At 29.2% G+C, this 10,601-nt stretch overlaps 2 protein-coding genes across 2 annotated transcripts; both read right to left on the reverse strand.

Moving 5' to 3' along the window:
• Positions 1-3,512: 3,512 nt before the first annotated feature.
• LOC129908324 (pickpocket protein 28-like) lies at positions 3,513-5,834 on the reverse strand. The gene is made up of 6 exons (XM_055984738.1): positions 5,689-5,834; positions 4,689-4,955; positions 4,282-4,617; positions 4,092-4,222; positions 3,827-4,028; positions 3,513-3,756 (listed from the first exon to the last, which is right to left on the reverse strand). Exons 1-6 carry the CDS (start codon positions 5,832-5,834, stop codon positions 3,513-3,515), a joined length of 1,326 nt encoding a protein of 441 aa, XP_055840713.1.
• Positions 5,835-8,896: 3,062 nt separating this feature from the next.
• Positions 8,897-10,398, reverse strand: LOC129908328 (pickpocket protein 28-like). The gene is made up of 4 exons (XM_055984742.1): positions 10,235-10,398; positions 9,672-10,168; positions 9,415-9,616; positions 8,897-9,206 (listed from the first exon to the last, which is right to left on the reverse strand). The coding sequence occupies exons 1-4, from the start codon at positions 10,396-10,398 to the stop codon at positions 8,948-8,950; spliced, it is 1,122 nt and encodes a 373-aa protein (XP_055840717.1). The 3' UTR covers positions 8,897-8,947.
• Positions 10,399-10,601: the final 203 nt, after the last annotated feature.

The raw sequence follows: 10,601 nt of genomic DNA on the forward strand, positions 1-10,601 counted from the left end.
TAAAAAATATTAGAAATATTAGAAATATTTTTTAACAGAGACATTTGAAGAGCTTGATGTTTTTTTTATTTATTGCACCTTCTTTTTCTAAAATATAAGGGGTTGGTCTGTCAGGAATAATTGTTAAGGACGTTTTATTTATCTTTGCGGAACATGTGGCATTTTACGAGGACTGCAACCACATTAACCGATTTATAGAAATTTTCGTGAATTTATCCAGTGCTTTTGTTTGTCATGTTGAAAAGCTTCACAAGAAAAAGTTTTTTGATTACATGTTAAAAGTTAAGTTAAAATTTGAGATTTCACAATTTAAAAATCTTTTAAAATAAAATAATAATGTTAAAAAACAACACTTCACGATTTTCATAAAAAAAAAAATAATATTTTTAACAGTTACTAACACTACCTTTTACTGAACCGGTAAAATAGGTACTCCGATAAATTAATGTCAAAACCATTTAAAAAGATGTTTTTGTAACTTTTAAAACAAATTTTATATCATTTTTTGCTAAAAGTTTGTTAAATGTTTTGTATACACAGGGTGTCTCAGAAGTAATGGATCAAACGAAATATGCTGATAGGCTAAATTTAGGATTCTCAGAATTTGGTAACTTGTTCATCTCAAATTCTTACGGTTTTCGATTTAATGCAGTTTTTGCGAAATTTCGAAAAGTCCTGACTTTGCAACTGTATTTTGCTTCCTCCGCTCATAATTGATTTTTGTTTTTTACAATTCTATCACTAAAACATTTCTTAATAATAAGAAATAATTAATTAATCAAAATATTTTTTGGTGCAAATTAATTAAGAGTTCAATATTTTTTAAAAACTCAATTTGTTACTCTTATTTCAGAGCAACACCCTGAAAAAAATTTGTATGGTGTGATACTGGTTGATTATTTTAAAAAACTTTTCGTGTTATTGCAGTTTTCAAAAATGTATTTTTTATTTCTCATTAAGGCCGTGTTTGAACTGGGTTAAATATTTATCAGAGAATAATTTTTGAATTTTGTTTGTATATATTTGTATTTGTTGAATAAAAAAAATTATCTTTGGCTAAATTTAAGCCGTGTGTGAATTGGGTTAGATATCAAAAATTTAACCTGCTCTTTAGCTGTTTCAATTGGGATAAATTTTAGACGTGGCTAAATAATTTGTTTAAGCTGCAAAAAAAAGAATTACCTAATAGTGTTAAAAACTTTTATAAATCTTTACAATAAGGATATTCACGTAACGAGACAATTTTCTACTTTGCAGACAAAATAGAAAATTCCGTAAAAATTTTAAATGAACACCCAGAAAATAGTTGTGTAAACAAGGGAAACAAACAGCTGTTTGTTAAACGTCAAATTGAACTTATAAAATTTGTTCAATTAAAAAATAAAGTCAAGCAAATTTTGCAACTAAGCTACAATAAAAAAATATAATTTGCTCAAATAAATTAATATTTAGGAATTTCTTATTTTTATTCTTTTAACCTTATTTATAAGACATAAATCGCGTTCAAAAACATATTCCAGATATGGGTATCCCAGATACAAATTTAACCAGGTCCCAGAGCAGGGTAAATTTTGTACAACTGAAAATTTTTTTTTTCACCTCAATATTGTCAAAAATTTAGTCTCGGCTAAATATTCAACCCAATTCACACACGGCCTTTGCTTCTGAATTGGGATACATTTTCGAAGTGGCTAAATATTTTTTTCAGTTCCAAAACAAAAGAATTATTGGTTTTTAAAACACCAGGCAAGCTTTGTCATGTGAATTTTATTTTTGCGTTTAATCGTAGTGAGTATAAATTTTTTTGTATTTCGTCGGTGAAACCAGAAAACTGTGTTACTCCATTTTAGCAAATTTTATAGGAGAGCAAAAAACTAAAATCGTTTTGAAGGCATTTGTATGAGTTTTCATTTTCTAATTTGCTAATAAAATAAAAACGATGAACTTTAAGGGGATTCTGGGTTTAAGGAACGGTCGATATTAGGTTTGTCTAACAGATGGCATTCAAATCTAATTTTCAGAAAATTTGGAGTTACACACTTTTCTGGTTTCACCGACGATTTGGGTTTACAACTGTGGTGAAATGAAAAATATTTTTTTTTTCGGAAAAGATCTTAAAAATCTTTCATTGACTTAAAGGCCATAAACATGATTCTGTGGGCATCGAAAGATCCATATGGAACCCCCTTAAAATTCTTAGGGGGCCCACAAACAGAATTCGGTAGGCCCATTAAGATCCATAGGAGGCCTTCATTGACTTAAAGGTCATAATTATAATTCTGTAGGCCTCGAAAGATCCATATGGGGCCCACAAACAGAATTCGGTAGGCCCCTAAAGATCCATAGGAGGCCTTCATTGACTTAAAGGCCATAATTATAATTCTGTAGGCCTCGAAAGATCCATATGGGGCCCCTGAAAAACCATATGGGGCCCACAAACAGAATTCGGTATGCCCCTAAAGATCCATAGGAGGCCTTCATTGACTTAAAGGCCATAAACATAATTCTGTGGGCATCGAAAGATCCATATGGGACCCCGTTAAAATTCTTAGGGGGCCCACAAACAGAATTCGGTAGGCCCATTAAGATCCATAGGAGGCCTACATTGACTTAATTGCCGCAAACATAATTCTGTGGGCCTCGAAACATACATAGGGGGCTCACAAACATAATGCTATAGGTCTCGAAGATCCATAAGCGGGCACAATAGATTTATACTGACTAAAAAGGCCAGAAACCGATTTGAAACATGACGTGAATGAATTTAAAAATTGAATTTCAAGTGCTTTTAAGAAATGTTTTCTTGCCCGAGGGCCTACCGGGAAAAATCCAGAGTGCCCGGTGGGCCAGTCCGCCCCTGTTCGTAGAGCACATAATTAGCAACAAAATACTATAATACCTAACCCGATTTTTAAAGCTTTTCTGGTAATTGCTTTATACCAACTTTACCTCAATTTAGCGGAGTATTTGATTTTTAACAAAAGTAGTGGAGCATTTAGTTTAGTTTTGGGGTACTTAATTAGCAATAATAAAACTTATATTCTGCTCACCTTGCTTTGCTGATCTGATGGACATTTGCCATAGAACGTTTTTTTTTTTTTATTTCTGAATTTCTTAAGAGTGACTTAATAAATTCACACTAAATTTATAACTTTAATATAAATCAAAAACAAATTTTTGAAAAAAATGTTCGGATAAAAAAAAATTTATTTTTGTTATTGAAAAATCAAATTTTTGAAATTGAACTTTTATTTTTTTTTTTTTCTTTAATTTTGGATTAAATTATGATTTTTAAAAATTTTATAAAAAATTGTTTTTGAAATAAGGGTTTTGAAATTTTATTTTTTTTAAATTCATCATAACATCTAAAACATTAAAAAAAATTTAAAATGTAAACAATTTTCAAATTTGTAAATAAGAGTTCTAAGAATTTTGATTAATTTGATTAATTAATCTATATTACTGATTACATTTTGTAAATAGAAATCAGTGATATTTAATCTTTAACTAGGTCACTTCTTTTCCCAACATTGCTCAACATCTTGTATCTGTCTTCTTTCTTTCAAATTCATCAACAGTCTAACAGTAAAAAAGTAAACAAGTTCCACCAAACTCAAGATCGAAACACCCATAAACAGTCCCAGTAATCCTCCACAATTTGCAATAAAATCCGTTATACTATACAATTCCGAACGTAATAAACCATTAAAGACATCTTCTTCGAATTTAATTTGCAACAATGTTAGTCGAAACAATCTGAAACAAAATAAGCATAATATAAATAGAAAATCTCGAAGACAAATTTATACATATTTTTGTGTACTACTTTGTGATACCGTCACCAGGAATTTGTTGTTCAATCTCTGCTTTGTATTTGATGTCAAAACAAGTTGGCAAACAATTACCAGTACATGCACTTTCACCAAAAGGCTTTGTTTTAGCCATAAATTTCCAACTACTAAAATTATTTGCAATTTGATCAGCACAAAACACTTTCTTCGATCCACAAATTGGATGAGATAAAGATCCTATTTTCGACAGAGAAGACAAAATTAGTTAAAATTGTTTTTGAAAAAAAAAAAAAACCTAACTTGGCATTGAAAATTTGACACATCCACATTTGGCAAGGGTTTGATTTGCCAGACATTCCAATTCACAGTTGGCTTGAGTGTACTTTGTAAAATACCTTAAATACCGTTCATTTTGATAGTAGCATTGACGCCTTTAAAAGGTTTTTTTTATAAATTTTTTAATTATTAATCATATGAATGATTTTCAAACCTTTCTGGTGTATAATGTCGCAATCCTTCAGAAGTTGTCATAATTTGAGGCTTGATTGTTAACAAAACATCGTGATCAAATGGTATGTTAATAAAATTCTTTTTTACTTGTGGTACTTCTCCAGGAGTTTGAACAATTAATTTGAAATCCTGCAAATAAGTTCTACATTTATTATCTTCGTCTTCTATTTCATCCGTTGGAATTAGGACAAAGCTTTCCGTAATTCCTGCTCCAACTGCATGAAAAGGGAATGCTTCCAAAGAATATAGAGCTTCTTCATTGTAACCATGTTCAAGATCCCAGTCTATTTTGCGATCATTATTGTCAAAGTTGTTTCTTGTTTTTGGTATGAAATTTAAATGTTAAATTATGTTCAATATAATTAAATATCTTATAACTAAACTTACAATTCACTCTGATAATTTTCAGATTTAATTAAATTGAATGAGAAACAAATTCCATCTTCTGTTAAAACAGGATCAAACAAATCCTCGCAATTAACTTTATCTTTCCAAAAGCATCCAGACATTATTTCTTCGAATGTGGGAGCTACATTCAACATAAATTTGATGTATTTTGATGCATTTTGAATAAATTCGTTGGAATACGTTGTGCCAGAATCTAATCCAGGAATAATACATCCTGTTTGCGATCCAAACTCTCTAAAGTATTGCCTTGAATAGAATTATTAATTTAAAACCAAGCGATCTTGAACAGTGATGGGAACTATTGAATGATTTGTACTATCGAATAGTTCATTCGTTCATTCATTCATTTGAATAAACTCTATCGAACGAACTATCGAATAAAAAATACTACTGGAATGAAAAAACTATAGAACAAAAAAGCAATTTGAATGAAAAAGCTATCGATTAAAAAAAAACTGTTCGAATGAAAAAACTATTCTAAATGAATGAAAAAACTAACTAAATGAATTAATGATTTAAAACTATCGAATTAATGAATATTTTACAAACTATCGATAGCTTGATAGTTTTTATTCGATAGTTCCCATCACTAATCTTGAAACCAAAGGCTTAAAAAAATAATCATACTGATACGCAGCTTCTGTTAAATTTGTTGGCTCTTTTGTGAGATTAAAAATTTTGTTGTGAATTTTGATTTGCGGACAAATTGTTACCATGGGAAATGGAATTTCCCAAACTGGCGTCAATCTTCCATCTAAGGTAACCAGGACTGGATTATGGTTTCTTTGGTTCCAAATATTAAAAATTAGGTAACTACATGTTGAAATTGACACAATTACAGCACCCAACCATATTATTCTATAAAAAATAAAAAAAAAAAATACTCTCCAAATTTTACGGTGAATACTTTTTCATGTTATTTGTGTGTTAGAAATATGATTTAAATCTATAACCATCACTCACACTTTTTTATAATTACCTTTCCAAAGCTGAACGTTTTTGTTCACCAACATATTTAAATCCATGAATTGAACTCTCATTAAAATAATCAAAGAATATTCCTTTAAAAGCTTGAAATGGGGTTCCATATTTAATGCGTTTTCCAATTGAATCACAACTCTCCATAGTTTTTTTTTTTTTCAAATATTATTAAAACAATTATATAAATTATATTTTTGCAACAACTATTTGTTTTTTTTTATCCTCCATCGACTTCAACGATTAGAAATTTTGTGAAGAAAAATATTTCTCCGAATGTACTTTTTATGTATTAATTGGAATAGTTGGAATTAGTTGATTGATTTAACCTTTTAATGACACCACGGGGATATGGAGTCCCAAACTTAAAATTTAAAATAAATGAAAAACTTAGATACAAATGCGAAGAGTAATAATACATAAATATTGTGGCACGATATGTCATACATGCGACACCCCATTAAGAAGCAAAGCCTAGGGACCAACAACTCTCCACCGTTTTTGTGTGGGTGTAATTAATTTTCAAAAACGAAAAAACGATAGTTCACCGCAGAGTCCGAAGCAGTGCTGCACTTTTTCAAGACAATGACAGTCTTGGAAGCATTGTCAATTCCTCGCAAGAAATAGGTAGTTCCCCTGAAAAAAAAAAAAAATATTTCGTAAGGTTTTCGTTTAGTGCTTAACATCGACGATAGATATCGGCGGCACAAAGCCAAAACCACGAATCTGCATTTTTGGACATTTTCACTTTGATGCGTCATATTTCACTTGTTATCAGGGTTGTAAAAAATTATTTTATTTTTAATACATTTGTTCTCCATTACAAATTAAAAAAAAAAAATTTATTGCAAATTAAAAAAAATATCATTGTCAAAAAAAAATATTTATTGCAAACTTAAAATTTTCTGCATTGAAAAAAAAAAATTTCAATGCAAAATGTGTGCATTAAATATTTTTTTGTTTTTTAATACTCGTTGAATTTCTTCCAATTTTGGCTATTTGACCATACATACACTTGTTCAACTATTATATTGTAGATAATATAAGGTCAAAAAGTCAACTTTGCAAGAAATTCGACGAGTCTTAAAAAAAAATATTTAATGCATACATTTTGCATTGATTTTTTTTTTGCAGACAATTTTTTATTTACAATGTATTTTTTTTTTTTTTTTTCAATGCAAATAGCTATTTTTATTTGCAAAAAAAAAATTGTATTCATTTGCAATATAATTTTTTTTTTAAATGCAAAATATTTTTAGTTTCAAAAAATATTTTTTAAATGCAAAATATTTTTAGTTGCAATAAATATTTTTTTTTTTCAATTAAAATTTTTTTGATTTTCAATAAATAATTTTTTTTTTTTAATTTCAAATGCATTTTTTAAAATTGACATTTTTACAAAACTACTTGTTATCGGTCTCTCTTTAAAATGCGTCCACCCAAATTCTTCATCTGTTGCCTAGCAGCCTAAACTATCAGTTTCCGTTGCACGAGTTTCCAAATGAGTTGAAGCCGTTTTTCTCAAAACTACATTTTTGCATTGGTTCTTGTGGCAAAAAAGTTTAATTTTGTTGACCAATGTAATTTATTTATAGGAATTTATGTGTATATCTACTTAATTTTTTTTCAAGCGTATAAAAAATCTCAAAACAAATATGTTTTTCAGATTAAAATTTCAAAAATCCTTCTAATTTAAGTCTTTTTTTTAAGTGTTTTTTACAGAACGTATAGTCAAATAGACCACAGCCAATTTTGGGAATGGAGTTGATAAACAAAAAATATAAACTTACCTACGCACCAGTGGCGTACGTTGAGTCGCCGGGGCCCCGGCGTAAGACTAAATTTTGGGGCCCCTTTGTTACAAAAAAAGATTACGTATACGCCATACGTTTTTTTTTGTATGGCTTATTTATTTTTAGGTTTATTTTAATGTTTTAATATGTTCGTAATGCACTCTGCTATACTTACTTAAAATGTCTCTCATAAAAGTAGTAAACACTTGTACTAGGGGCCCCCAAAATTAAATATTTAGAGACCCCTAAAATAAAAATTTCTTAGCTAAGAATTGATAGTTCTTGGGGCCTCATATTTATATTTTTTTTTTATTTTGGGGCCTCTGGAAAATTATTTTTAGAGCCTCAAAATTAAGTGCTTAGAGGCCCCTAAAATTAAGTATAATTTTTTTGGAGCCAAGAATTAATAGGTATTTGGTCCTCTGTTCTGAAGTAATATTCGGAATGCCACCAATAACGTAATGTTTTTATTTTGGGCCCTGACGTATTTATGTTGGGGCCCCTGAATTTATATTTAATTTTCCATTTGATTGTTTTGAACCACTTTTGAGGATCCTCAAATAATATTTGTTTGCTTTTTTGGGGAACGTTGCCTTACAAAAAAAAAAACGTGCATTTCTGTTTTAATGATTAAAAATTTAATCTTGCTTTATATAGTTCACATTAGGTTTTTGTTTAAAAATCTATGTAAGTTGAGCTGAATATAAAAAATATTTGCGTATTGACAAGGTGTCTCACGATAAGTCGGACTCATCAGTTGACTTAAGTGAGCTCAATCTTGTCGAAACGCCAATTTTTGGTTTGGACTGTAAATTAATAATTTAACAAGTCCAATAAATAAATACTTTAATCTACTAAAAAAAAAAATAATTAATACAAAGAAAAGTTTCGTTAGCAAACGAATATTTTTTCGTAATTTAATAAAAATATTCATAAAATTTACGAAAAAAATTGTTAGCTAACGATAGTTCTTTCATAATTTAATCAAAAAATACATTGACTAACGAAAAATATCACCGTGGTTAATTAAATTTTACGTTAATCGATGAAAAATTTCGTAAAGTGATGTAAAAATTCATTAACTCTCGATCAAGAATTTTTATGAAAAATTTCATCAAAATACTACAGTTTTCGTTGATTGATGAAGTTCTTCATTAACGTATGAAAGCCATTTCGTTGAGCCAATTAAATTTTCGTTGGCTCAACGAATTTTTTCGTTGTATTTACGTAAGGATTTGGTTCAGTGTAGGTGTATAGGAAATAGTAAGAAATAATAAGTTACATTTAAACAGAACAATTATTGTCTTATATAAAACAATTCATCATCCTTATCTTAGTTTTGAAAAAAGAGTTTCACTTTTAATAGATTTCTTAAAATACCTAACAAAAATCCAAAAACCATTAATTTAAGTCCATTTATTTTTTATAGATAAAATTACAGTTAACATATTTTTTCAAAATTTTAACTCAAGCAATTTCTTTAAATTTCTTTATTTCCCTAGCTTTTATCTGTCTTCTTGCTTTCAAATTCAACCACAATCTTACAGTAAAAAAGTAAACAAGTTCCACCAAACTCAAAATCGACACACCCATAAAAAGTCCCAGTAAACCTCCGCAATTTGCAATAAAATCAGTTGTACTGTACAATTCTGTACGTATTAAACCATTGAGTACATCTTCTTCGAATTTAATTGTCAAAACTGTGTATCGTTCGCTACGATAATAGCTAGAAACAAAAATATTAATACAAAATCTTTCAAAAATTATATAAATCTGAACAGGGAGAAAATAACGCAAGAATAACCTTATCTCTGGTACATTTAACATGATTTCTGGTATATTTAACTATAATTATGATAAAATATACGAGAAGTTGAGCTATCCCTGGAATTATTTTTTTTCTCCGTGTATGTAGTTTTTTTTTGTTTTCTTACTCGTACGGACTGTCACCAGAAATTTGTTGTTCAATCTCTGCTTTGTATTTGATATCAAAACAAGTTGGCAAACAATTACCAGTACATACACTTTCACCAAAAGGCTTTGTTTTAGCCATAAATTTCCAACTACCAAAATTATTTGCAGTTTCTTGAACACACAAACTATTTCGAGCTCCACAAACTGGCTGAGATGAATTTCCTATTTTGACAAAGTTAGTTTAAATGGTTTGAAAAAAAAAAAATAGTAACCTTACTTGGCATTGAAAATTTGACACATCCACATTTGGCAAGGGTTTGATTTGCCAGACATTCCAATTCACAGTTGGCTTGAGTATACTTTGTAAAATACCTTAAATACCGTTCATTTTGATAATAGCATTGACGCCTTTCTGGTTTATAATGTCGCAATCCTTCAGAAGTTGTCATAATCTGAGACTTGATTGTTAACGAAACCTCGTGGTCAAAAGGAAGATCAATAAAATTCTTTGATACTTGTGGTTCTTCTCCTGGAGTTTGAACAGTTAATTTGAAACGCTGAAATGGAGCTCTACATTTTTTATCTTCGTCATCATAATTATCTTTTAGATAAATTCTAAGGCTTTCCGTAATTCCTGATCCAACTGCATGAAAAGGGAATGCTTCTAAAGAATATAAAGCTTCTTCATTGTAACCATTTTCAAGATCCCATTCTATTTTTCGATCAGGTTTGTCAAAGTTGTTATCAAAGGAAATATTTTGGCGGGAATTTTTACTTGTTTTTGGGTGAATTCAATGTCAAATTATCCTTGAAACAATATAATAGCTTTTTACTACTTACAATTCATTCCGATAATGTTCAGATTTTAATGAATTGAATGAGAAACAAATTCCTTCTTCTGTTAAAACAGGATCAAACAAAAGTCCACAATAATTTACTAAATTTTCTTTCCAATAGCATGCATACAAAGTGTCATCTAATTTTGGAGCTATATTCGACATCATTTTTAACAAATTTGATGCATTCGGTAATTTGTTTTCGAACGAATCAAACAGATACATCGTTTTAAGATTACATGTTTGCGATACAACCTCTGCAAAGTATTGCCTTGAAAACATAAATAAATCGATTAATGGTAAAATATTTAATATATTCTCATAATATTCGTACTCATCTTCTGTTAAATTTGTTGATACATGTGTATAAT

The sequence above is a fragment of the Episyrphus balteatus genome, chromosome 2 (assembly GCF_945859705.1).
Source record: "Episyrphus balteatus chromosome 2, idEpiBalt1.1, whole genome shotgun sequence".
Classification (NCBI taxonomy): domain Eukaryota; kingdom Metazoa; phylum Arthropoda; class Insecta; order Diptera; family Syrphidae; genus Episyrphus; species Episyrphus balteatus.

Excerpts from the sequence above, each read along its gene's own strand:
- LOC129908324 (XM_055984738.1), bottom strand. The coding sequence starts at position 5,834 with ATGGAGAGTTGTGATTCAATTGGAAAACGCATTAAATATGGAACCCCA. Across the intron at positions 4,956-5,688 it reads AAACGTTCAGCTTTGGAAAG|GCAATACTTTAGAGAGTTTG; the intron begins GTAATTATAAAA and ends ATTCTATTCAAG. Across the intron at positions 4,029-4,091 it reads TGTCAAATTTTCAATGCCAA|GATCTTTATCTCATCCAATT; the intron begins GTTAGGTTTTTT and ends TGTCGAAAATAG.
- LOC129908328 (XM_055984742.1), bottom strand. The coding sequence starts at position 10,398 with ATGATGTCGAATATAGCTCCAAAATTAGATGACACTTTGTATGCATGC. Across the intron at positions 9,617-9,671 it reads TGTCAAATTTTCAATGCCAA|GAAATTCATCTCAGCCAGTT; the intron begins GTAAGGTTACTA and ends TTGTCAAAATAG. Across the intron at positions 9,207-9,414 it reads TCTGGTGACAGTCCGTACGA|CTATTATCGTAGCGAACGAT; the intron begins GTAAGAAAACAA and ends TTTTGTTTCTAG.